Source organism: Amaranthus tricolor, chromosome 11 (assembly GCF_026212465.1).
Source record: "Amaranthus tricolor cultivar Red isolate AtriRed21 chromosome 11, ASM2621246v1, whole genome shotgun sequence".
Lineage (NCBI taxonomy): Eukaryota > Viridiplantae > Streptophyta > Magnoliopsida > Caryophyllales > Amaranthaceae > Amaranthus > Amaranthus tricolor.
In genome coordinates, this window is record NC_080057.1 from 18,255,535 (window position 1) to 18,282,455 (window position 26,921).

At 42.8% G+C, this 26,921-nt stretch overlaps 4 protein-coding genes and 1 pseudogene across 4 annotated transcripts; 2 read left to right on the top strand and 3 right to left on the bottom strand.

The window, feature by feature from the left end:
- Positions 1-7,142: 7,142 nt before the first annotated feature.
- LOC130827075 (ribosomal protein S12, mitochondrial) lies at positions 7,143-7,548 on the bottom strand. Its single transcript, XM_057692696.1, has one exon. It carries the CDS (start codon positions 7,546-7,548, stop codon positions 7,162-7,164), a length of 387 nt encoding a protein of 128 aa, XP_057548679.1. The 3' UTR covers positions 7,143-7,161.
- LOC130827072 (NADH-ubiquinone oxidoreductase chain 6) lies at positions 7,143-9,140 on the bottom strand. The gene has a single exon (XM_057692694.1). It carries the CDS (start codon positions 8,267-8,269, stop codon positions 7,652-7,654), a length of 618 nt encoding a protein of 205 aa, XP_057548677.1. The 5' UTR covers positions 8,270-9,140; the 3' UTR covers positions 7,143-7,651.
- Positions 8,087-12,567, bottom strand: LOC130827067 (ribosomal protein S4, mitochondrial-like). Its single transcript, XM_057692691.1, is given in 2 exon segments — positions 8,087-9,599; positions 9,601-12,567. Coding segments are annotated over 2 exon segments (1,065 nt in total). The 5' UTR covers positions 9,739-12,567; the 3' UTR covers positions 8,087-8,672.
- A 540-nt stretch (positions 12,568-13,107) lies between these two features.
- Positions 13,108-21,815, top strand: LOC130827079 (cytochrome c oxidase subunit 2). Its single transcript, XM_057692700.1, has 3 exons — positions 13,108-18,234; positions 19,687-20,004; positions 21,350-21,815. The coding sequence occupies exons 1-3, from the start codon at positions 17,844-17,846 to the stop codon at positions 21,430-21,432; spliced, it is 792 nt and encodes a 263-aa protein (XP_057548683.1). The 5' UTR covers positions 13,108-17,843; the 3' UTR covers positions 21,433-21,815.
- A 1,065-nt stretch (positions 21,816-22,880) lies between these two features.
- LOC130827069 (DNA-directed RNA polymerase subunit beta-like) lies at positions 22,881-23,645 on the top strand (annotated as a pseudogene).
- Positions 23,646-26,921: the final 3,276 nt, after the last annotated feature.

Genomic DNA, 26,921 nt, shown 5'->3' on the forward strand with positions numbered 1-26,921 from the left:
GCTTTGAGCCAGGTATGAAGTCGCTTATGCGAAGATTAAGGAGAGAACCCTATGAAGAAAGAAGAGAACAGTATCTCCTGTATGAAACAAGCAAACTGAACCCGGAAGGAAGAACAACCGTTTTACTTTGGCACATGAGGTGGCGGGTTTGGGATTCATGCAATAAGAAGGAAGAGTCAGCCGCTGACGAGTCTGCTAGAAAGAGTGTTTTGAACTTCATTCCCGTTGTCGAAAGACCGGGGAAGACAAGCAAGAAGTCTTTGAGCGAAGAAAACACCTACTTATAAGTCAGGCACACTAGCGCACCAAGCGGAACCGTGCTCTCGAACGAACCTAGCGGTCGGGTATTAAGAAGAGAAATCATAGACCAAGTTCACCGGGGTTAAACTATAACAAGCCAAAAAAGAAAGAGCAGAGGAAGGTAAGGTGGTGAACCATGCCGAGTCGGGCCTGAAGAACCGTAGTATCGTGCTAAGCCTATCAAGCCAAGGTTGAGTGAAGGAATACAAGAATTTAGCCAAGGGTTAGAAGGACAACTAATTGAGTCTTGCTTGGGTCTCCGGGGGCAGGTATCAGTCACCAGGCACATAGGGAAAGGTTGAAACCCGTTAGCAAGGCTACGAACCTTCTCGAAGGCTTACAGAAGAGTGCTTGCTTCCCAGATCAGATCAAATCAATAGTCTAAATAGAACCACGCACAGAAAGAGCCATTAGAGAATAGGGTGTGGGGAATGCGCTCTTTGAAAGAATAGGCTCTGGGACTCCCTCAAAGGGAATGATGGGACAAAGAGACTACCAGACCAGGATAAAGGCGAGACAGATATTGAGAGAACTCAGCCTCATCTCATCTGATTCAGATAATGAAAGAACGCCCTGACCATTAGGTCTAGGTCTTGACCAATCCAAAAAGAAGGCTCGGCTCATCCAGCTTATATGGAGTTGATTCATCTTCCAATGCCCGAAGAGAAGGTGGTAGTCTTTAAGAAGGCCCCGGAGATTCTCTTAAGTGATAGCACCTGCTTAAGTCAGAGGGTCTTCGCGCACTTGAGCTTCTGTTCAAGGCGCAGAGGGGGAAGATAGGCGTAGAAGGGCTTGCAATGATCTATTAGTAAGAAGGTCTGCCTGCTGTGATTGAGGAATGAATCGATCATTTGACTACTAATCTTCCGCGGGTAGACAAGCTCCGGTACGTTGGGAGATAGGTCGATTGACCTGGTCAGATCAAAGAGATAGGCTAATTGGTCTTTAACAAACAAGAAGTACTCGGCAGCCAAAGACTAAACCAGGTATGTAGTCGCTTAAGCGAAGCTTATGGAAGGTTAGGAAACTTAACCCACAGTGGGACAATCTTAAGCAATTCATCTTGAAAGTTGAAGTCAGCAGACCATGGCTTCAAAATCATAGGTTTCCCAAAAAACGTATGTGGCCCAGAATATAGAACCTCATTCCGATCATCCTTGCAAATTCAATCAAAAAGTAACCCTCATCATGTACAAAAATTGTAGGCTTAGCAACAAAATTCCACTCATAGGCTAACTATTTATGCAAGTTTGCAATAGTTGGAGTATCACCCACAATATACACAATTAAAGCATTCATCCGCCTCTCAGCTAAGATTTCAATCTCAGATTGCTGCAATTTTGCACAATTAACACCATTCTCCACTGTAGGGGGGATAAAAGCAAGAGATTTACCCTTAGCCGCCATCCTAGAACCTGCAAACATGTGAGACCAAGCCCCAGCTGATTCATTCTGTCGAATAGCTGGAGTTGCTTCTGGTCTTATTACTGCTTGAGCTATCTCATTCACCCGCAATTGGTTCTGTTCCTGGTTATTTGTACCTGATGAAGGCTGAGGAGCACCTGCTATACCCAGTGCACTATTCATGTCATCAATTACTCTTTGCATTCTCTGCTCAGTCCCTAAATTAGGGTTTATCCCATCCAATTCGTCTGAATCATAAATTCTCCTAGATTGATTTACTGTTCCATTAGACGCCCCTGCTCTTGCAACTTCCGGCTGTGCTACAGTCTGCCTATCCACAGCTCTATCACCTCCTGTCAGCCGATATCCACTAGATAAAGACTTTCTCGGGGATACATTAGCAGAATCAGATATATTACCCTCAGGGGTTTGATTCGAATTTTGAGAAGTCTGTGTTACATTACGAGTTTGAACTGGAGTACGAGGTGGCTTTCTTTTCTTGTGGGAGCTATTATGCCTTTTCCTCGCCATGGAAATTGATTGCAAGTTAACTATCACGCAGACTCACAATTATCGCCATGGGAGTTTATCTCTCTAACCTCTTAATTTCATCAAATTCTATTCTAACATTACAAGGGAGGAATTGGAAGTAGTGAAGATTCAATTCTCGAAGCTTGTGGAATTCTTTAAACATCATGAAGATGTGGTGCGTATTACTAAGGAACCCGTAACTTCAGAAGCTGCAACCCTGAATGGAGGAATAACTACAACAGTGATTGAAGAGAAGAACAATGAGAATGGTCCAGCGAAGGAGGTTGTTAAGGAGCCCTCTCAGTCTACTCGTCCATGGACTCGATTTTTTACTTTTACGAAAAGCACTCTGGCAGCCAAAGGTATGTCTTTCTCATTTGTACCTCCTACTGTGAAGAATGGTCTTTCTGTTGCTCAGCTAGAGAAGGAAGAGGTTCATAGGTTGTAAAAAAATGGGGAGAATGCAGTTGTTATGTATGTGGTAGGGGACACTCCCACTATTCAACCACTTTCTGTGTATATCTCTGCTCAATGGAAAGATGTTGCTAAGCCAGATATCTTTTATCATGATGATGGGTATTTCCTAGTGAAATTCCAGAAACCACATGATTGTAATGCAGTTTTGAGAGGAGGACCTTATACCATGGGAGGTAGACCAGTTATTGTTAAAAGGTGGACAGAGAAATTAGATTTTCATAAGGTAGTTGACTTGCTTACTTGTTAGAGTAAGGAACGAATCAAAAGATGTTTTCTTGTCTCTCGTTTCTTTTCTGAACAAATCGAAGAACCTAATGGATCAACTAATGTTTTGGGAAAGTACACGGCTTAAGGTCTCCCCCACCTTAAATAAGCCCATCTTGAGAGGCACAATGGGAGCTTCCTGCCTGTGGGTACCCCAAGCCTTACCGGAGTTATAAGGAGACACTTAACCACACTAGAGAGCTTCTAAATTCCCCATAGGCCCACGATGTCTTGTGTGACTGCGTGTGCTTGTTAGATTGCTTGGAGTTCTATGTTGGACCTTTAGATAGAATCGGAGAGGGCTTTGAATTAAGCCCAATCTGTGGTTTTGTCATACAATAAGATCCAATTTGTTTGGACTCGTTAGGGTTGGCCCATTACCTTGAGTGAGGCCTAAGGTGTACGCCTCTTGTCATGAAGATGTGATCTTATCCACTGATGGGTCTTGTGCTCTAAGCCCAATCCTCTCGTCTTAGGGTAGGATATCCATAAACCTTAAATCACGGGAACTTCCCCTTTTTGGTTGACAACCTACCTATGTTGGGATGACTAAGCCCACTATCCTAATAGGTCCCTTTTGTGTCGGGTTAAGGCTCCGCCTCATGTTGGGTTAAGGGCTTAGTTGAACCCAATTTCTTCACTTGTAGTCTAGGGCTTTGCTTGGCATTGGGCTTCGTTGCTTTCCTGGTCTTGGATTGAACCTAAACCAAAGTCTATAGACTGAATTAGGAGAATGGAAACCTATCGGTTCTGCAGAGCTAAGCCGGTAAGCAAGAAAGGAAACTGACCGGGAAGTGATATTCACTCTTCCTAAAAAGTTTTTTTGTACTGGCATTCCAAGACTGGCATGTACAGTGAGAAGTGGGCAAGACCGGAAAGACTGCTAACACCGGTTAGTTTTTTGCTCTCTGTCAATCAATATCAATAATGGAACTGGCTTGCTAACAGAATCTGTAACAGGATAGCTTTCAAAATATTACAAACTTGAAAGAGCTTAACTGTCGCAATTAGCTTCCCTGACTTGCTTTGCTAGCTTCTACTTTAATGCAGAACTCCCAATAGCAGGAATTAAACTCGATGGATTGGTGAAAGAGCCTGGCTTTGACGCTTGACCTTTATTTACTCTTCGCACGAAAGCTTTCGGGACGAAGTGACTCAAACAAAGCAAAGCGAAGAGGTTCTTTAGCGTAGGCTAGTCAGTTTACTTGGAGTAGCTTTCCCACTGCCCTCCCAGTTGAAGTCATAAGGTAAGCAAGCCTCTCTAGTGAGAGTTCAACCATAGCTATCAATAGCGGATATGGGGACTCTTAGAAGTTTCATTTATTTCGCGACAAAAAGGTAGTTTACTTGCTTAATCTTTAGATTAAGGGCTTTCATAAGAGTTTTCCAGTCTCTGGGTAAGAAATTCCACCGTAATAGTGGGATTTATCCTATTGCCATTGTATCACTCCTGGGAGAAAGCTAAGGATCTTTGGGAAGCAAGCCCAATTGGAGTGCTTAATAAGGTCTTCACCTGGAGTTGCCCTTTGGTAAGCCCTGTAAATGTAGGACCGGTTTCCTGTAAGGCAATGGCAGATCTAGTACCTGTTGCAGAAAAAAACTTATTCCTGCGCAGCTAAGCCCATTAAGTTCCAGTCTTCTTTTGGCCGGGAGTCCTAAGCCCTGGGAGAAGTCTCAGGGCAAGCCCCTGCAGTTGCAGCGCTTCTCTTATCCAGAAGAAAGCTACGGGCATATACCCCGCCCCGGGGAACAGGTGCCACCTCAACAGCTATATTCTAAATTGTTAAGCCTCGCAACCCTTTCCTTTGTATTGGACCTTTCCCGCTTTCTATGTACCCAGTCAACGAACCTCGAAATCTAGTATAAATAGAAAGAAAATATTAGGTTAGGTGGAATACTTTTTAACCCAGTCAAAAGTTATCTTTCTTTTTCTCGATCGAGTCTAGTAGAGATAGGAAATAGGAATGAAGCGAAGCCACTTTAACCACATTTTCATCCAATTGTGGTATAAAGTATACTCCGATATAACTCAAAATTCTTCCCTTTATATATGGATTAAGAGGACGGTTGTCCCCCATCAACCATTCAAGGTTGTTAATATATCCTAACCCTTCCTTCTTAATCAGACGATTTCTCTCCTATCATGTATGATTGATCAAAGTCTGGTATGTAGGAATCAGAGTCTCAATCGACTGGCATCGCCTTTCACTCATCAATTCCTCAAAGAAAGCAAGCCTCATTTGCAGCAAGCACCATTATCAAGAAAGTTGGTCTCCTTTACGGCACGTTCTTTTTACTATGTAGGGCCAGTTGATCCCGAGGTAGAAAACCAAAAACTTCCGGCCGGATGAAAAGCCACAGCGTACCGATACGACGAGCATAGAGGATCGGTAACTTTATAAACAAAGGGGCCTTTCGAACGACTGTTGGTCTGATGAAGCTCTTCGTTCTTTGGTTTGGTTGGAAGCAGCTTCTTTGCTTTTCCACCAACCTAAGTGTTTGGCACGAAGACTTCTATGTGGGCTACACCTTCTTTCTTCCGGGATTTTTATATTATGCTGTGCGTTATAGGGAAAAGTTTTGTGTGCTTTTGCATTGCCGGGAGAGAGCTTCTGCGCGCTTCCTGGGGTAACCGGATTAGACTCTCCCTATTATCCTTCCTTTGGGTACATAGGTCGGGCTGATCACCTCTGTTCTTTAGCCATTTTATGGGATAGGCACTCCACGATTTGGACTCCTTTCTTACTCAATGGGGATCTTAAAAAAAGACTTAGTTGGATCATGGACCATTACCTTCATTATTTATTGATTTACCTTTTCAGAGCAGCCGGCATTAAGCATATTTTGGGGGTGCCTTCCCCGGGTAGTTATCTCATCGAATTTGTGTAAACCTCTTTTCTTTCAGAACCTGGCCTTTTTCTGCCCCCGACTGTCTCCTAATAGGACTTCGACACCCTGCAGGCTCAAAAGTAAGGTCAAAGTCGTGTATCCGTTCTCAGATTCGCATGAGCTATTGCTCTCGTCCTGACCGAGATCTATTCTCATCTTGTGGATAATCTCCCCTCTTACTCTCCACTTTCATGTCCATCAGAGAGAGCTTGCGCATCTTTTCGTTCATCAGGCTAGCGTCTGTCCCGATGATAGAAGTGGAAGGTGATCCATAATCAAGGCAGCTTGTTTCAAAGACATCTCTCTCCATTTCGTTAGTGATTATGCCCCAGCGAGGAACTTTGATTGGTCATATATGGAACTCGGATTCCTTCTCCAACCCCTTTCTCTCTCCCTACTCTATGATCTCGGGCTCTCCCTCAAGGTCTGTTCCCAAGTAGGGGTTTCGGTTCAGAAGGTGATCAACCATAAATGAATGGGGCTAATCCCGTGGATGCTGTTTACCTGGATGCATAAGATAGGTGAAATCCATGCAATTAGATGCTGCTTAACCTAGAATTCCATATTGTAGAAAAGGTAATTCCTATTTGCTTACTTGGATACAAGTATGGAAGTTTTTTTTGTCTTTTCAACTCCTTTTGGACAAGCAGATGAACTCGGATCTTCTTTATTGTGCTTGTCGTGCTGGGACTCTTCTTCCTTAACAACCTCTCCTCCCTCGGTACACTCCTCCGGCTACTTGTACTGATAAGGCTGGGACTAATTGAACTCAGGCTGATTTCTCCTCTTCTGACTGCCCTTCTTCAGGCACAACCATACCTTCTTTTCGGTGGGCAATGAAATTCGATTGATCTTCGGATCCCGCTCGATTGTATTGTAGTCATCGCCGGACCGGAACTCTTCCTCCTAAATCCTTTTTCAATGTACTTTTCAGTTATCCCAAAAACTTTCTCCAATCCGAACTCACTCTTGCCTTCTCTATCTTAGGTGGGTCAGTCTCGTTCTCTCTTGTCGGTAAGTCTATTTTCCGTGGGGCATGATATTCCAACATTTCTCAAGTACTTGCTGCACTTCCTGAGAAAGAAGTCGTCTTGGTATTGGATCCGCCTTTCTCTTGTGCTCTTCTGGTCGGTACAAAGAAATTCTCCATGAGCGCACCGACGAAAAAATAGTCGATTCATTCGCTTGTCAATTCTTGGTGTAATACGAACTTCTTTGTCTCCATATAGTTTTTTTTGGCCTAACGCGGGTTCCCTGGACCGACCAAGAAAAAGAAGTTGAAGGGGCATCTTCCATTCATACCGATTTGGCTTTTTCTGCACCATATTTGGATCTGCCTCTTCTTCGATCCGGAATTCCCAGCAAATCCTTGACTCCTCGAATACAATGGGATTTCACACCTGGCGAATCTTTCACTCTACCTCCTCTTATTAAGACCATAGAATGTTCCTGCAAATTATGACCTTCGCCTGGAATGTGAGCAAATATATCATGTCGATTGCTCAACTGTACTTTGGCTATCTTACGTAGAGCTGAATTAGGTTTTTTAGGTGTTCTCGTTGAAACACGCGGGCGTACTCCTTGCTTCTGGGGGCATTGGTCCGAAGCTCGCGTACGGTCCGTGCGCCTTTTTTCGTCTCTACGATGACGAATCAATTGATTGCTTGTAGGCAAGGGGATCATTCTACTACTCCTAAATGCTTTTTCATTCTTTTCTTTTTTTTATGTTTTTTCTTCTTTTTCTATTTTATTCCCTCACTCTAAAGATTAAGTAAGTAAACTACCTTTAGTAGATCGTGAGTGGGTCTGTCGTCCTCTTCATTATAGTCCTTCTAGAATCAATAGCATTTCGTCGGAATACATCCTGTCTTTTCACCTTAGTAGTCCTATGCATAGTCAGTACTATAGCCCCAATCATGGCTACTAATAAAATAAGACTAGAAACCAAAAACCAGACAAAATAGTAAGTATAAAGTAAATTGCCCAATGTTTCCAAATTAGTCCAACTTCGTACCTTTCCGGCATAAACCGTATATCTCAGAGAGGTCGTATTGCTTTGGGTTGGTAGTAATGGAATGGTTTCATTATCTAAAATGAAGAAGATTTCCCACCAAAAGATCAGTCCAATAATACCACTCACTGGTAAATAGCGCAAGACTTCCTCGTGAATCTCCGCTATTTGAATATGGAACATCATAACAACGAATAGGAATGAAACGGCTATAGCTCCTATATAAACTACTGGGAAGATCATAGCGGAAAAATCGAGACCTAACAAAAGAAGTAAACCTGAAGTGTTGCGAAAGACTGGGATGGAAAACAAAACGGAATGTACCGGATTTTTAGCACGTACAACCATCAAACCAGAGACCAAAGCCAGGCTAGACAAAACAGAAAGTATCATGATACGTAGTCCTTCACTGAAATGGAACTTTCATGCTGCTTTGGAGTAAGAACTAGCAGGAAAGTCGATCTATTACATACGACCAGCGCGGTTGTTCATATTTCATTTCCTTCTTCCAAACCAAGCCCTTCTTGGAGAGCATTCACTGAGTTACTTACGATCTCTCGACGCCGAGAATTTCTTATGCGCCCGGGTTCGGCTAGCTTCTGGACCACCTTTTAGCGTTCTGGGCAATAAAGAAACCCGAAATCAAAAAGAAAGAAGAGAAATTGGGCCATGTTTCCCGAGGTATGAAGTACCTTATTACAATAATAAAGGTAGTTTACTTACTGACTCAAAAGAGTCAGGTAATTCCTATTTGCTTACTCGTTAGGGTAAGGTTATGTAGTAGCTTAAGCGAAGCTTAAGGTAGGTTTGGATCTTTCAATCTTATGTCGTGAGGGATGTGATCTATGTTAGGTCCATAAGATACCACAGCTTTTAGTGTTCTATAATTGACCTCCGAATAATGAGTAGGTAGTTCTATCCTTTTGATTCTTCTCTTCATTCTCTTCTTCCTTAAGAATAACTCCTTCATACTCCTTAGTATATGAGGATAGAACTCCTCATAAAAATCATATTTTAATAGAATTTCATGACTTATTAATCTTCCGCTCCTTATGGATAAGTTCACGATGTGAGGTACACCCTCATAATCTCTTAAGATGTGATTGAAATTCCTCTTCATTTTCCAGCAGTAGTGGACTGATCTAATCTTCTTTATACTTTCAAAGTCTACCATAGAAGAATGTAACTCTTGCAAAAACCGGACTTTGTCTTTTAGTAGTAGGAGGCATCCCTTCTTAGTTTTGAGTCGGCGGAGCCATTCTATTTGTCTTCTTCTCCACATTCTGACTTGGCGGAGCCATTCTGTTTTGCTTATTTGGCGCTTGTTTTTTACCCTTTTCCGTACCCTTCTTAATTTTCCTATGATTTTCTCAACTGATATTTTGATATAGAAAAATCTCCTTATGTCTTCACCGTGGGTTCTCGCGTAATCTTCTTGAAAAGATATTATATCACCAGGGGAAAGTTGAAAATGACTAATGTTGACTATGGAATTATTCACACACACCTTTCGATGACTTATCGGCTGCCTTGCTTGAGGAAGAGTTTCACAAAAATGGAGACGAACCAGAATAACGTCCAATCTTCTTTCTGGATTAAGTAGAAAAGGGATATATGAAGTTCGTTTTGTTCTTCTGTGCATCTTTGTGATGGGTAAATTCCCGTAAAAAAGGGACAACTTGCGTGTTGTTTGTAATTTGATGTAACTGCTACTATTAAGAAATAATCGGATAAATCTTTTTCTTAATAGATCTTTTCTGAATTCTCAAATTTCGGAGAATGCGGCGTTGCGTTAGTGTTATTTCTTTAAATAGAACGTTTCCTAAAAGTAGACGGCAAGTTTTAAATCTTAATGCAGGCATGATGTCTTGTTGAATCAGTCAGTCTTTTTCGCCACATCGGGGCTATGGGACTCGAACCCAATTCTTTCCGCGACCCCATAAGCTTCGCTTAAGCGGGAGTTTGAGTAGACCGTTCGGAAACAACTCTTTCAAAACTAGGTGTAGGTAGCAAAGCCAAAGCTTGGAGTGGGCTGAACTTCATACTGGAGGGTTTCCATTGAGAATCATGATGAGAACTCAATTCTTGATCAAGCTTACTACTTATCCAGTCCGAAAGTTGCTGATTGACAAAGTTTTTTCGGGCAGAAACTTCATCCAGACCTTATTCTACTGTGAACACTCTCTCAAGAAGAAGAAGAAGAAAGCCTCGCTTGGGTCCTTGCATCTAGGGCAATTGTCATAAACTGCTAAATTAGGTTGAAGACGGGTGTCAAGGTAGCATGCATTACTAGTCAGAGGAAGTGCTTTACTTTCGTTTTGAAATTACCAGAAAAGGTCTTCCACTGCAACTATCCCTAGCCCGTGCTATCTCCATCACAGAAGAAATGAAAAAACTTCTTTCGTGGGGAAGGCCATAGTATGACTATTAATCTTAGAGATTAGAGAATCCCCAGCTGGGATCTTTGCTGCGATTGAATATTCACCCGGACGGCATTTAGATTAATGACTCTCTTTTTATCTTCATCAAGAAAGTGATTGAGCTGCTGCCATTGAGATTATTATACGTGTATGTAATAGTAAGCCTCTCTCTCTAGGATTTTTTACTGCAATCAAAGCAAAGTTTGAAAGATAAGTGGCCCCAAGCCATCTGTCCAAGAAAGACTTCCTTCGTCAGCCTCACCCTCACGGGCTAACCACGTGGCCCCACCCCTTTCGCGTTCCTCTCCTCACTCTTTTGAGTGAGTAAGTCAACTACCTTAACAGTCGAGCTACTTCGTTCCTTTTCTTTTGTTGTCCCCAAGTTCTAGGCCCCTTTTGTTGCTCTGCTTCCCTCTACCTTTTTTCTATCCCGTCGTTAAGCCTCTCCTTTCTTTCCTTATCAAGGAGAAGCGGTTGAGCAACCGAGAAGAGCTACTCGACTAAAAGACAAGAGGAAGCGAATGAAAAGGAAGGAGAGCGAGTTCCGACTGAATGAGCCGATATGAGCCCAGCCAGGATAAACCTCTTCTTTGAGCCTAGAATTGAATGGCAGGACTCAATGAATCCAGATAAGAAGACGAGCTTGACTGTCTACATATAAGGCTCTATCGGGAATAAGTACTTCCTATTGGTCTTGGTTTCTTCTGGTAGTCAATTTCTTCATTCCATCTTTCAACGACCTTTCCTGCCGAGAGTAAGGTAAGCGAGCCTTTCTTTTCTCGGGTGAGAGAGAGAACGGAAGGAAGCAATCCAGCTTCTTTTTTTTATTGAAGCCAATTGGTTTAATGAGTTTTTTATCGTCCAACACGCCTCTAAGCCACGCTTCATAGTTCTGATTGCTTCTTCAAGCACCTCTGCGCCACAGGTCTCAACTGCAGGTCTTCCTGCTGCTCGAAAGAATGAATTGAAAAGAAGAAAACTAAGATTCATAAAACCTCCTCAGGATCCATGCCACAGAAGCTTTTTAGTAATGAAAAGAATCAGTCCATGCAGTGACCTCGGCCGTGTAATCGGTTGTTTTAGCGAGCTGTCTCTCTTTCGGCTCATCACGATGAAAGGCCGAACTCAATGCCTTTGCCCGCTCCCTTCTGTGCTATCGCTTTGACTTGGTCTTTATTGCGCACTAGTCGGGCGGTGTGAATGAGAAAGTGTTAAGTGAGTTTTAATGGAATAGATGATTTGCCGCATCGTTGAATAGCAAGACCTTTCTTAGAACAGCAAACTACTAATTAAGTAAGAGAGAGAAGAGAGCGCTTTCGCGGCTCAGAGAAAGATAAGGCCAAGATGGGTGATGAAAGGAGTCTTTCTGCCTTTCTAACTACGCTCCTTTCTTCAATCAAGATCTATTTGGCTACGGCTTTCTGTTTTTCTTTTCAGTACGTACAGTGAACAAGAGATATCATCAGCTACTTTAAGAACCTTATCCGACAAAAGACTTTTCCAAAGCCCACGGGCGGAGGCGTCCTCAACAAGAATAATCGCTTCTTATGTGACTCGACTCCCTCTTCTAGTAAAAACCTACCAAAGAAGGATACGCCAAAAGGCCCGAGAAAGTCCATCAATAGGCAACCACACATCAACCCCACGAAAGATGGCTTTTTTGGGCTTTTATTGGAATCTGGAAGAAAATAAATCTTCTCCTGTCCTACTCTCTTATCTTAGTGTGCCAAGCATGAATAGATGGCAAGGGGGGATAAGCTTGACCGACTAAACCGGATAGGAGTGAAGGGGACTCCACGGGTAGGGATATTGAAATCAACCTCAACAGAATTCGATCCGAACCCCGGATTGATGCTTTAAAGGGGGATATGAACTTGGACTTGGGGTACGAGAATAACTCGACCGAAGAAAGAGGCGGGGTTCAGAAGATGTTCGACTAGACTAGGCAGGAAAGGTGGGAACCAGACCAGTTCTAGTTGCAGTGGATCTCCCGGTAAAATCTTTTCTGGTAGGGGGAAGAAAGCCTTTAATGCTAAATCTTTCTTGGGTTCGGGGAATGATCGAAGGGAAAGTAGCTAAGGGCATCTTTACCGGGAGTTTGACTCAGTAGCGTCAGTTGGCGGCAGATCAGTAGTTGAAAAGCCAGTTCCTTCCGGATAGTAGTTCAGCTACTCGGCTAATTTACAAAGGAAAGGAGGCAACCCAATCCGAGGCGGGTAGGTTGATAGCTTGACTTCGAGTTTCAGGTGCAGGAGAGGGGGGACATAGCAACTTTGTCTAGTACATTTTAGATGGGAACCCCACTTAATGAGAAGTGAAAGATAAAAGACTAAGCTGGTTAGCGGAGTGAAGCTCTAAGGCTGAAGCTGAAGAATCACCCCTCTATTCCAATCAAAAAATTTGGATGAGGTAAGGGATTCCAACTGAGCAGATAGCTCAGTGGCGGATGAAAGAAGCTCGACCGCGGGGCAGGAGCCCTAGACAGTCTGGAACTCTCTCTACTGATATAGGCCTACCCTTAATGGCCCTCCGCCTATCGGTGGATCTACTATAGGTATATCTTTCAGAAGATCATTATAGAGAATGAAGCACGAAATTGAATAAATAAGAGAATCAGTCTATCTCTAGTTCTCGCTACATTTATACTTGCTACAGGTATTCCGCTCTAGCTCTCGCTACATCTTGTTCGCTTGTTAGCTCGTCTCCTTTTTTTCGTATATACAAAATGGTGGGTAAGCATAAATAGGTAGTTCGAAACCCTTTATTTCATAACCTCTAACTTGGACCATTGAAAGGATGGAATCTCCAACTGAATAAGACCACGTGGCAATGCTTACATAAGCATAAAACCATACCCTCGCCAAACCCTAAGGATGAGGTCTAGGCCCATACATAGCGCATGCTTTCTTTGTAGGGCAAGCCCTTGACTCAGTCCCGTGGCATGGTCTTGCATTCTGGCCTATCTCATTGCATTGGATGGTCATGTAATAGGTCCCGCAGGTAATCAAAAAAATCCCCTGCTAAGGTAGCTCCCTTCATGGGATAGGGGATAGCGGTGGGATAGAAAGAAAACGGAACTAGCGCTTCAACTCCCAGGCACGAAGGAAGATCTCTCAATCCGACGAGAGAAAAGGCCTAGCTTACTTGCTTAGTCCAATTCCGAACGCGCCTTATAAAGCGTCAGCCCTAAATGACCTGGAATGGATGGATGGATAAAGATCCCAAAGCTTCATTTCTTTCGCTTACCAGAGTCCACATTCGCCAGTAGCCTGCCTAAAGGCGTTGACAAGCATGATATTTTACTAAGGATAGGGGAGGTGGGCCCGTTTTCCCATTATACACACTAAGCTGTCAGTAAAAGTAAAAGAGTTACTATGCTTATACATAATAGGAGGATTCTATATAATATATATATATAATAAATAGGAAACCCTGTGCTTCGAAGCGAAGGTCAATCAAATTTTGACTTAGTCTGGAAGGGTCACCCTATCTCAACAAAGGAAAAGATCTATCTTTAGAGTAGAAGAAGAGAGAGCGTTATGCTTAACACAAGCAAGCTGAACTGCTCAGCTTTCTTTCTTTCCCTAGCACAGACTTTGTAGATAGTCAAAACAGGTCCGCTAGGAGTATTCACTGAATGACTGACTAAGAGATTTCATGGGAGAAAGGCTTTCGGATAGAGTTATACCCCTTTTTAGCACCCAAGGTAATGATGCGCCTTTGTATATTTGTTGTGCAAATTGATGAACAGGTGATGGAATTCTTAATAAAGTGACAAGTCTAAGCAGCTTCTTTATATCGAGCGTTGGCGGCTCGGAGTGAAAAGAAGTCCGGCATGAGTAAGACGAAGTGTAGTTTAGTTTCTTTGAAATGTGGATGGCATGCTGTCTGAATTCTGGACTTGAGATTCTGACAAGCTGCATGATTACCTGTTATTTGAATAGGTTTAGTAACCAGAGGATAAAGGGGAAGACCTATTCTCTTATTTTTTGACGAGAAAGCTGAATCTGATTTTCTTCAATCATAGAGGAATCACTTAATACAGCATTATGAACTTTAACAGGAACCTCCTCCATCCAAACCCTCATCTCCCCAAAATTTATACTAATATGAGCAAGCCTATGAGCAACTATATTTCCCTCCCTTTTAAGATGAAGAAAATAAAAAGAAGTAAAATTCTTCATAAAAGCTAGGATATCAGCAACAAGCTGTCCAAAAGCAGAAGCTTCTACTTTTCTTTTCTGGAGATGATTAATGAGCTTTAAGCAATCAGATTCTACCATAATCTTGTTCAACCCAATATCACTTGCAATTTCAACTGCCCCCCTGATGGCCAAGGCTTCATCAACTTCGAGTTTTGCGTTGAAGACATCACAATATGACGCGATCACATCTCCTTCATGATCTCGAAAGACAGCTCCAAGACCACAAATACCCTCCTCAAACCTTGCTGCATCTGCATTGATTTTCAAAATTCCAAGAGGCATACCTTTGAGCTTTGAGATTCATTTGAGAGGCAAGGTTCCTTTTTGTCATAATATGCAAAGTCATGCGCTAAATTCACAGCTCTATCAATCAGTAAGGATGTCTCTGTGTCTTTGCCTTCAAAAAGCCACTTCTTTCTCGCAAGCCACACCTGCCAAGCTAGAATCCAGAAGAGGTTCCACCACTGATCTTCATTGTATATATCACGCAGAGCACTACACCATTGTTTAAAAGATTCAATATTACTTGGGCAAGTTAATCTTAGGGGGGACGCATACCACAGCTTGCATGACTCACTGCATTTTCCGAACAGATGAGTGATTCTTTCCTCCCCTTCACCACACCTTGGACAGATTGGATCCACGTCCAAACCTCTTTTCTTCAGACTCATACGAACCGGAAGCCCATTGTTCGGTGCTTTCCAAGCAAAAATCTTCCCTTTTTTTTTAGCAAGAGTGGGTAAGAAGCGCGAGCAAGGGAAGGTTTACTTTTCCTTTACGTGACCCTTGGTTCTGGAAGGCACATCGGCACCCACCGGAGGTTCGTACGCTCACGCTCGTTCCAGGTATTCCACTGGCTTATATACTCGCTAACGCTAGATGCTTCGTTTGTAAGTACATTTTATCCAGAGATCACTTTAAGAAAAAGCCGGCCATGTTAGGTTACTTTGGTGCTACAAGGTGATTGTCAGATATAGCTGCTAAAGCATTTCCAGTGAAGGGAAGATCTTCTATCTGAGCTGTTTTGTTACTCTATAGCTCGCTAATGAAGTTAGCTTATGTGCTCGTTTTACTACTCGCTCGTTCGTTTGCCCAAGAAGTATGACAAGTCACCAAGGTCCTTGCCTCATCTTTCCGGGGTTAGGTTGAGGCTTTGCACACGAGGAACTGCACTCGCACAATCAAGAAAGAGAAAATGAGTACTTGAGCGGGGATAAGAGTTATAGTAATGAAAAGAGGTACGTAGTCGCTTAAGCGAAGTTTATGGAAAGGCGGAACTCTTAACGAAAGAATGGTTAACTAGCCCATGAATCCGAATAAAAGGTTTTTATAACTTAGTACTTGTGCTAAGGTTGTTTACTCCCTGAGTTGCAAGGCTAAGGAACAGACGATCAAGGTTGTACCCCTAACAGAGCTCCAAACTCGGGTAAGGAAATCTAATAGTAAGGAGATGCTGATGCCAACTTCGACTTTCACTCATAGGATTGGGGGCACTAACAACGATGAGACTAAGCGCCTTTCAGGAAAGCTGATAGCAGAGAGTGGAGAAGTTACATACCTTCGTAGATTGATCGAGTTCAGTGTACTTCTTCTCATCGAGATTGGCTATAGCTGTATGGGAGCTTCCTTCTATCACTACTTTTTTTGGGGGGAAGTACTTAAGAAGAATACTCAGGAGATCCACTCTCAACGAAGAGCTTAGGAATAATAAGTAGACAGAGAGTATGGCCCAGGCTGGGAAAGATTAAGTAGACAGAGAGTATGGGTCGGGTAATTTTAATACTGATCTAGCAAGAAAAGCCCTCTTATTTCACGCATGCTTTTAGGGCAAATCCGCCCGAATTCCTATGATTTTCAAGTCAAGGCATCTCTTCTCAGATCAATTGTATGGTCGATGTATGAAGATAAAGAAAAAAGACAAGTGAGGCAGGGTAAAATACCATGCCAAAGATTGAAAGTTGAGTTCTCGTGATGCCTGCTGCTTCAAGCTCGGAAAGCCCACTACTGATGATATAAATTTCCAGGTCTTCCTACTCATCAATGATTATATTGATTCTTTAGGGATGATAAGGCACATAGGTCTAATTACGTAGTGAAAAATGAGTCCTATTATTCTCTTGCTTGAGCGGATTAGCCGATCGCTTTCGTTCATCAGAAGTAGTGGACAAGGAGAGAACTCGGCATCGTGCAATTCCATTAATCTGGTCAATTCATTTCCGCTGCTCTACTCTTTCGCTTTGGCATTTCCATACGAGGCAGTTTACTGGGGACATGTCAAAAGATATGGAATTTCCTACTTGTATTATTGAAATACGAGAATTGAGACCGAAAGATATCCATATCAGTTAAAGAAAAAGATGCCTCTTTCTTGTGTGATAGGAACAGAGCTTCGGGCAAGCAGCTTAGCCAAGGCAGCAGCCTTGTAGTTCTTCCACGGCATGCTCAGAGAAAGACTTCCTCCATGGCATAGCTCAGTCATTCAATCATGATAGGGTCAGTCAGACAGGATTCTTCTCCTAAGCGAAGGTCTAGCTCCCCATGCTGTCTTTATTCTAGCTCTGATTCTTCCTCCTTCGGGGATCTGCCCCTTTTTGCTTCCTTATCCGCATGGAACTTTAATAACTTATTTCTCATAGGCATGAGCATTCATCTCTCTCACTTCATCACTCATAAGGAATGCATCGATGTAGCTTCTGTCTGCAGTTCCGGAGGACTAAATAGAAGGGCATTCCATGCCTGATCCGCTTGATCCGCCATATAGGCTGGTTAGCGTCTGCTAGGGAAAGCCCTTTTCTATAGACGACTCCCTTACTTTACCACGGTACAGGATTATATGATAGCTGTCTTCATTCTGATTTGGGATGTGGATAGGCCAATTATCAGCATCGTAGTATTTCATACGAAAGATGCTTAGAGCCAGTGAGGGAAGATGGATTTGTTCACGGAATCAAGTTCATCTGGATTTGCTTTCTTCCCGTCCCTGCTTGACTTCTCTATTCATTCGGTCAATAAGGCTGCGGGTCGAATGATGGCATCATATCATCTTATATTATATAAAGGAGAGGCTGCATTTAAGAGCGATCTTTCCCTCTTCAACAAGCGGGTGTGATCTAACTTTCGAAACGACGTGGCGGTGTTGTACTCATAGGTCGATGTCATGTAACCGATAACAAAGACAGATATAGAAAGTGTGAAGTGAGGGATCTTTCTATGTAGCCATAGAAGACTCGACCCAAGCAATTCTTATGCCCAAAACTCCCATGCTTTCCGGTTAAGAACCAACCGGCAATAAATATCCTACAAGTCTTTCTTCATTTCTCGAGAGAGCAGAGCACTCAAAGAATGAACCAAATGATTGTTCGAGAATGGCTATTCTTCACAATGACTCCTTGTGATGCAGCGGAACCATGGCAATTAGGATTTCAAGACGCAGCAACACCTATGATGCAAGGAATAATAGACTTACATCATGATATCTTTTTCTTCCTCATTCTTATTTTGGTTTTCGTATCATGGATCTTGGTTCGCGCTTTATGGCATTTCCACTATAAAAAAAATCCAATCCCGCAAAGGATTGTTCATGGAACTACTATCGAGATTATTCGGACCATCTTTCCCAGTATCATCCTGATGTTCATTGCTATACCATCATTTGCTCTGTTATACTCAATGGACGAGGTAGTAGTAGATCCAGCCATTACTATCAAAGCTATTGGACATCAATGGTATCGGAGTGCGCCTCTTCACGAAGGTGATTTAAGTGCAACGAAATGCCTTAAAGTTGAATATAGTTCGCAAAGCATCTGGCTTACTGGTAATCTCCCATTCCCGTCGTCGAGAGACTTTTCTAACTATAGCATGCCAGAAACGGGGAGTTGATTGAGGTGGTTAGACCTATACCCTGAAATGCTCTCAGCATAGGAGCCTATGGTTCCATTCTTGTTGTTGCTGGAGGTACACATCCCTCTTCTCGGTGTAGAGCGATATACGAGAAATAGATGCTCAGCCTGCAATGTCCGATAACGGCGCTGAGGTAGTGAATCTAGCGGCACCATAGCAATGGCATACAACTTTGGACCTAACGGCCGGCCCAGTAACCTTTCGGAATGGGGGATCCCCGCTGGCAACAAACAACCACGGTAGTAGTTGCGGAACTACTGGGACGGGAGAGGACAATAACCTTATTGCCTGCTCCTCTTTCTTCGCTTCGGGGACGGAGGTCCTACGGTAGGTAAGAGCAGGCACAAGCAACTTGACCGAAGGGGACCAGCGCTTCTACTCTTCCACCGCAGCGAGAAGCAAGGGATGTCGTGAACGGTGGGAGGTCACAGATAATTTACCTATTCATAGAGTGATCCTATGATCGATACAGGATATGTACTATCTCTTTTTTTCTATAGTTAGGTTAAAAAAAAGGGTGACTCAACTTCTCAGCTAGAGTTGGGGATGGGACCTGTTGGCATAATGCACGCTGGAACGTGGGAATTCGAGGTCTCATGAACGACTACTAAAAACCTACTTTGTTTTTGTTGTTTTGTTTACGATATCCGGTCAGGCCTATGGATGGATCCTTTTAGATCTACGAGCTTTATGCCCCGGCCGTTCACATGAGCATAGAAAATCTATACTCGAGCGTTCAACTGGGCCCCTGATAGGATAGGTGAGGAATCACCCTGGATCTTCTTTCTTAGAGCCTACAACTTCGCCGAGCCGACTAGCATCCCTTTCCACTGCGCATTTATCGAACAAAGAAGACGACTATAAGATAGAATTCGCCTTTCGTGGTGAACTGGTCGTCCCATACCCTCTGCCTGTCCTATGTGTGTGGAACCAGGTCTTTTTCGGTTAAAGCCTTCCCCTCGAATACATAGGGTAGGTAGGGCTGGGTAAGAAGGGGTCTCCTGTTGCCAATAAACCTTTCCCGGCCTTACTTTCAAAAAAGTAAGTAAGTAGACTTTCGTCGCCATCCTTGTTCCAAGTAAGTGAATTGGCATTACCTTACTCTAAAGAGTCAGTAAATTTCATTGCCTTCGCCTTCGATTCCTCTTACTCATAAAGGGTCTTACGGTCGGGAGAACTACCTAAAACTAAAGAAAAAGAGTGCTCTTTCTAAGAGTAGGCGTGGAGAGCTTTTTGCGGGGAAACTTGCAAGTACAGTTTGGGGGGAGGCGGGCGTCGACCCAACCTTATGAGTATTCGGACTATAACAGTTCCGATGAACAGTCACTCACCTTTGACAGTTATACGATTCCAGAAGATGATCCAGAATTGGGTCAATCACGTTTATTAGAAGTGGACAATAGAGTGGTTGTACCAGCCAAAACTCATATACGTATTATTGTAACATCTGCTGATGTACTTCATAGTTGGGCTGTACCTTCCTCAGGTGTCAAATGTGATGCTGTACCTGGTCGTTTAAATCAGACCTCTATTTTGGTACAACGAGAAGGAGTTTACTATGGTCAGTGCAGCGAAATTTGTGGAACTAATCATGCTTTTATGCGTGCGCCCGAAAACATAGGCCGACTGCTGAGCCCACTCTGGCTCAGCCGCACCACCCGGGGTGCGAGCCACCCGAAAAGCAAGCTTTTACAGCGAGCGGCTGGAGCAGTAGGGAGCCGAGGAGCAAGGCAGTAAATAAGATAGAAAAAGGGGCCAGGCTCCCGGTGAAGCAGAGAAGACGGTTAGGGTAACGAACTTGAAACGCGGAGCCCGAGCGGCCGGCGAGCGAGTGGTTAGTGGCCAATAGCGCCCTAGTTGAAGGCATTCCTCTCTGCGGCTGGCACTTGAGAAACCACGGGGCACTCCATACCAGAGCAAGCAAGTCTTAGGTTAGGGATGAGACGCCCGCGCAAGGACCTCCATTCTCATTAGGAGATCGAACCAAGGACCTATGGAAGTCGGGGCTACCCCGTCCCCATGGACAACGCAACAGTGTCCTGAGGGAGGAGTTTAGAGGCCTTATAGTAGCACGGACTTCTTTTTCTTTCTAGATCATGCGAAGGGGGCCAGTCCAAGATCGTACTCTTCCTCTACAAAGAGAACAGATGCTCTCAACGGCTAGGTGCCACTCTCTTTCTGAGTAATTCTAGCTTCCTCATGATTTCGTGCCGTGGTGAACAAAGAAAACAAAAAATAAGAGGGCCGTTTCAGCGGAAGGAGAAGGACCTGCAACGGCTTCCGCCGCCTCTTCTTGTTCCTATAGCCATCTGTTACGAGTCCGGAAAGCCTGGAATCCTCAATATAAAAAAAAATAGAAGGGATCTCTCAAAATAGAAAAGGGCGGGCAGGGCTTCCGCAAGAGCCTCCCCCCTCTTCCCGGTCAAGATAGATGGAAAGGAGCCCTAGAAAGTAAAAAAGGCCATAACCGGCCCTCTTATTTCATTTATGTACGTACACTTTTGTTTCACAGGGTGGGGCCGCCCTTCCGCAAGCTTCGCTTAAGCGACTTCATACCTTCAGCTGGGTTTCTTCCAGAACCTTGTATAGGTTGGAGCCTTTCTAATAAAAAAGGGGGGAAAGGTTTGGCACAAAGCTGCTCGCTTTCTCGCTTCCGCGGGGCGAGGGGAGCCTTACTTCCAGGTTCCAAGCCTGGCGTGAAGCGAAGGGATTGGATTTCACCTATGATCTCAGATTAGTGGGCAACCATAGTTTCCTTTTTTCGTGGTGTTGTTGACGTTGTTGAAAGCTAATTTTTGAGTCGGCCTCGCTTTTCGGAGCTGCTCCCAGCTCACACTATGGTGGAGGAGGTGCCGTGAAGATCTAGGAGTGTGAGCAGTACGAGCTGAAAGGCTCCCATACTGTTTGGAGGGCAGGAGGCATAGATGCCAAACAAACCTGACCCCTATCTATCGTCGTAGAAGCTGTTTCTAGGAAAGATTATGGTTCTCGGGTATCTAATCAATTAATCCCCCAAACCGGAGAAGCTTAAGCGGAGATGTCCTTCTCGAGCATATCTTCTAATGAAAGAATAGGGTGAGGAAAAAGAAGAGAAGCCCCTAAGAAGGCTTCGCTCGCTCGCTCGAACCCTCGTTTAGTAGAAAGCAAGTAGAGTGCATAAGCTCCTTTAGAGATAGAGGCGAGTACTACACGCGCTCGTAAGTCAAGTACGGAATGAGCCTTGTCTACAAAGCAGAGCGACCTCGTCTTGCTTGCTTCTGGCGAAACTTCCTGCACCAGAGAATGGGCATTCCGCTATGGTAGGTAGGAAGACTTCTTTTTAGGCCGACCACTCTATAGGAATAGGAGCGAGAGAGAAGCCAAGCCGTATAAAGGCGAGCAGCCATAGAAAACGGCCTACTTATAGCCTTGAGCTTTGTTACTAGTGGCAGTAATCATATAATATAGTTAAGATATAAGAGGGGAAGAAGAGACAAAGACCTTCCCCAATCAAGATTTTGAACCGCTACGCTACCTTTTATGAAACTAGGGTTTAGGCTTTAACCTTCCCCTTAGGACCAACCAAGGGCTGACATTAGCGAAGGCTCATAACGTCAGGGAGTTAAAGCTAAAGAAGTCACTCAAGTAAGCAAGTCAACTACCTTCTGGAAACATTGAAGGATAGATACCACGCAATTTGTTATTGCGCATGGCAAATTTCATTGGGAGTATCTTCTATATGATATATAGATATACGCGCGTGTGAAAATTGACTATTTTATATAATAAACATAACCCGATTTACAATACAAAAATATTTTACGAATTCTACAAAATAGTACTAAATAGGGAAAAAAAGATCTCTTTTCTCCGCAAATCCTTTTTGTAACAATACAAAAGAAAGGGTCAAAAGATTGGTTAAATAAATCAACTCTATATTGTTTCTGATTATTCTGGCTTTATCTCGGCGAAGGGATCAAATTCTGTATCTGTTTATTTTTTGGTATCCAATCAGATTGGAATATCGAATATCATAATAATGGTCGAAATTGAACTGAGATTCTATACTAAACTAAATTATATAAATCGAAAAATCTAATTATAAGTATTTAAGTAGCAGAATTCTTTTTATAAAAATGTTTTATCAATTCCTTTCCTTTTGTATCTGTTGCATTTTCAAATTTGAGTAGAATCCTTTATTTATTGCCCCGTTCATACGTATTTCATACATTTCGTATATTCATATATGGAGTTTTTGTGTCAAATTTTATGTGATTTAGTAAACAGAATATAAATTCCATCGGAGCTAGATCGATCTATATGATCCTCTGAAGAATGACCCAAAAATGGGATTTTTCAATAAATAGGGAATTGAGTTCAAATGCTACGGGATGGAAATGAAGGAATGTCTACAATTCCTGGATTTAATCAGATAAATTTGAAGGATTTTGTAGGTTCATTGATCAGGGCTTAACAGAAGAACTTTATAAGTTTCCAAAAATGGAAGATACAGACCAAGAAATTGAATTTCAATTATTTGTGGAAACATATCAATTGGCAGAACCTTTGATAAAAGAAAAAGATGCTGTGTATGAATCACTTACATATTCTTCTGAATTATATGTGTCCGCGGGATTAATTTGGAAAACTAGTGGGGAGATGCAAGAACAAACAATTTGGATTGGAAATATTCCTCTAATGAATTCCCTGGGAACTTTTATAGTAAATGGAATATACAGAATTGTGATCAATCAAATATTGCAAAGCCCGGGTATTTATTACCGATCCGAGTTGGACCATAACGGAATTTCGGTCTATACCGGCACCATAATATCAGATTGGGGAGGAAGATCAGAATTAGAGATTGATCGAAAAGCAAGGATATGGGCTCGTGTGAGTAGGAAACAGAAAATATCTATTTTAGTTCTATCATCAGCTATGGGTTCGAATTTACGAGAAATTCTGGATAATGTTTGCTACCCAGAAATTTTCTTGTCTTTCCTGAATGATAAAGAGAAAAAATAAATAGGGTCAAAAGAAAATGCCATTTTGGAGTTTTATCAACAATTTGCTTGTGTGGGTGGGGATCCAGTATTTTCGGAATCCTTATGTAAGGACTTACAAAAAAAATTCTTTCAACAAAGATGCGAATTAGGAAGGATTGGTCGACGAAATATGAACCGGCGACTGAACCTTGATATACCCTCAAACAATAGGTTTTTGTTACCGCGGACGAAGATGGTACAACTCAAAGAGATTTATTGATGACTCTGGAAAGAGTTAGGAAGTCTTACTGGCTTATGCCATAGCGTCAGGAAATAACAATTGATATGTTCCGGGATTCAGGCGGAAAGAGTGCGTGGGGCTCCGGTGAGGCGAGTAACTAAAGTCTATGTCATGAGTATGAGTAAGAAGCAGGAACTAGTTTGCTAAGCATGAGCTTAAGAGTGAGAGTTTAGGGTCGAGGTTATGAAATAGCATAGCGCTAGCTAAGGTTATGAAAGAAATTCCTAAACTGAAGCTAAGCTCTTTCTTCTCACGAGATATGCGAATTCCGTAGGCATTGTAAGCAAATTACGAAGTAGATAGAGATGGGAAAGTAAGTTCACTTGCTCGAGCGTTCCCTTTCTCCTAACCCTCGGAACGAGGAGCTCGGCTTTCACTCATGGTACGAAGTCACTCGACTGTAAGGAGTCTGATCTGAATACTGATTGATGAGAGGTTATGAGATAGCTTGGCCAGAGGAATTCGATCTTTCTTTTAAAGGGATGGTTTAGCCAACTCATTGGCAGAGTTAGAGAAATTCAATCAATCTTATCTGATATACCGGTATTGAAGCTCTTTCATATCCATAATCCGTTGATTAAGCAAGAAAAAGTACCACTTTCTGGGAAGTAAAGAACCCTTTAACCTGCAAATTAGACTAGTTCTAGTGAAAACTCTTCAAACTAACAAGGAAGAGTTAGCACATCATGCCTGGTAACAAACTTACTAGCAACATTTGTAAACAACAGTTCTCGTTTCTTAGTCCTGAGGGATAGAATCTGAGATTCCTCTCCTAGATGATAAAGATCTGAATGGACAGGCATTAGGAATTGGTCCAGAAGGAAGGTTTCGAGACTGTCTTTTGTCAAACCTAATGCAATTTACATTTGGTGAAGTGGCTTCTTCTTCTATTGATAGTAGAAAGAACATCCCTGTATGGCCTTTTAAGTGGCCTAGAACGTTGCTTAACAAGCTTTGTGTGGTTAGATACTGTGCTTTCTTTAACCAATGCTTTCCTTTAAGCTTACAAGCTGCCATAACAGTGCTTCTTGCCATAGCTTAGCATTCAATGAAGTCATAAACTGTAACAGAAGAAGAAAAAACAATAGCTTAGATAAAGGCATCACTTAAGACTGCTCTTCCTTGGGTAACTCTCTTAAATTGAATTAATAACAATTGAAAATAAATAAGAACTTACAGGTTTTGTGTCTTTCTCTCTCCCTTGTAAAAGCTTCAGTCCCACTTAATTGAATAGAATAATTTTTAACAAGAAGAGGGAACAATTGAAATAGTTACACAGGCAACAGAATTTTTAATTGAAGTGAAGGAATGAACTTACAAGCAACCTTGTTGCTAGAGATTACATAGAAGTACAAGAAAAGGCTGCCCCTATTGCATGAATAGTCTCTTGTAACCAATGGCATTGATTGGAATCATAATTTTTTAATAGAGTTTAGCACCATGCCACGCCTCCCCTCTACTTAACGATATTATAGAAGCTTTGTCTTGGAGTCCTAATTGGTATCATCAATAGCAGGAGACGAAGGTGGTATCTTAGGTTAAGGGACCAGAGTCTTTAGATTCAAGAGTTTTTAAGTTAAAAATAACCTTAGCAGTAGAGCCAGTTACTTCCTGTATGGCCGTTCTTTGAGGCCAAGAACGTCGTTTAGCAACCTTTACGGGTAAATATCCAATCAATCTAGGACTGTGCCTTTTATAAAAGGAGTAGTTCTAGTAGAGGAGTTAGGTTCCAGGGATGGGTAGTTGGCAAGGGAATGTCCCTACTTCTGTTCCTAACAAACTGACTCAGACTGAGCTGACTAGCAAGATCGGCTCCCTTCCTATCCTAATAGAAAGTGATTGCATTTACTCGAGCAAGCAAATCAAGAGAAAAGTGAGGACCATCTAAGTAATGGGGCCGGGGCTTGTGAGCTCCATGCAAATTATCCTTTCAAAGTTGCAAAATACAATCCCTAGCGTAAGTCGCAATCAACTTGATGCACTTAGTTGGACTAATGAGTATAGGACGTACGTAATTAGAGGTGGTGGTCGCCTATATTATATATACCACTTCAAACGCTCTTTGTTTGGTTTCAAAAAGATAAGTGGTATTGTACCACTATTCTGCCCACGGTAACCAACGTATCCATTCCCTTGGTCTACCGCTTTTAAAGCATCCCAGGTAGTTCTCTAAGCACCGGTTAACCACCTCCCTCACAGTTTGCATGAGATTCCACTTATTCTATGTCATTTTAAGCCTTAGGTAGTTGTTCCTCCAGCAGTTCTGTTCTTGGTCTTGTTAAGGCTTTATAATCTACTTTATCTCTTGTAAGATCCTCCTTACCTTTCCTTCCCCGTCCAGTGACGGATTTGCTCTCTCTTTCAGTAAGTCTTTTCTTCTTTAGTAAGAAGAGTACTGCCTAAAGCAATGTGAGTTAAAGTGTCTATATGCTTACCGGCTTTGATTTCGGATTACCCCCTCCCCCACTAAGCGATACGGGGATGAGACTAGACCTAAGTCATTGATGCCTCTTAAGCTCCTTAGGGTTAAGGCGAGGTTAAAGAAAGAGGTGCTAGTTCCCCTTCCAAGACAAGAGTGATTGAGAGTCCCCCCGCCTGCTAGGGGTTTCCCGCGGATTAGACCAACCGGGCCCATTGGAAGGCTTCGAAAGGCTTACACTACAATCCTAAGGGAATGAACATTTTGGACCGATGGAACGCTGATGGATGATATCAAAAAGAGTACGGCTTGGAAAGCTGGAATGCTAACATAGTAAATAGCCTACCTTGAATACGGAATAGACAAATGGGGGGGGCCACCTAATGTTAGACTACGAGTTACCCTACGGGGTTCCCTAAAAGCGGGGCTATTTCAACCTCACAGAAGAAGACCAGACCTTATTTTTCTACATCCAAGACTGGAGGGCTTGCAAGGATATAAGACTTAGAACGAAGACATGGACCACTTTTCCACTACACGAACTAAGGGACTAGACAGGCATACTACTTGACGTAATTTTCTACATCGAAAGCGCAAGAGGAGCTTCTTCAGAGTCTTCCCGGCCGGGGGGGGCCATTACACGAGCATGAACTCCTGGACCACCGGAAAGAGAGGATAGAACCTTAGCCGATTCGGAAAATGCTGATACAACTGCAACCACATAACCTCGATCCTAATTTCCTATATAAGACATTCCAAGAACAAAAGGAAAAGGAAATAGGCAAAATAGAGAAAGGGTGCTACACCGGGGAAATCATTTTCTCACACACAAACGA

Bases quoted from the DNA above. Each gene is read 5' to 3' on its own strand.
- LOC130827072 (XM_057692694.1), bottom strand. From the start codon at position 8,269: ATGATACTTTCTGTTTTGTCTAGCCTGGCTTTGGTCTCTGGTTTGATG.
- LOC130827079 (XM_057692700.1), top strand. From the start codon at position 17,844: ATGAACCAAATGATTGTTCGAGAATGGCTATTCTTCACAATGACTCCT. The intron at 18,235-19,686 runs GTGCGCCTCTTC...CGTCGACCCAAC, and splicing joins TGGACATCAATGGTATCGGA to CTTATGAGTATTCGGACTAT. The intron at 20,005-21,349 runs GTGCGCCCGAAA...CCTGACCCCTAT, and splicing joins AACTAATCATGCTTTTATGC to CTATCGTCGTAGAAGCTGTT.
- LOC130827075 (XM_057692696.1), bottom strand. From the start codon at position 7,548: ATGATCCCCTTGCCTACAAGCAATCAATTGATTCGTCATCGTAGAGAC.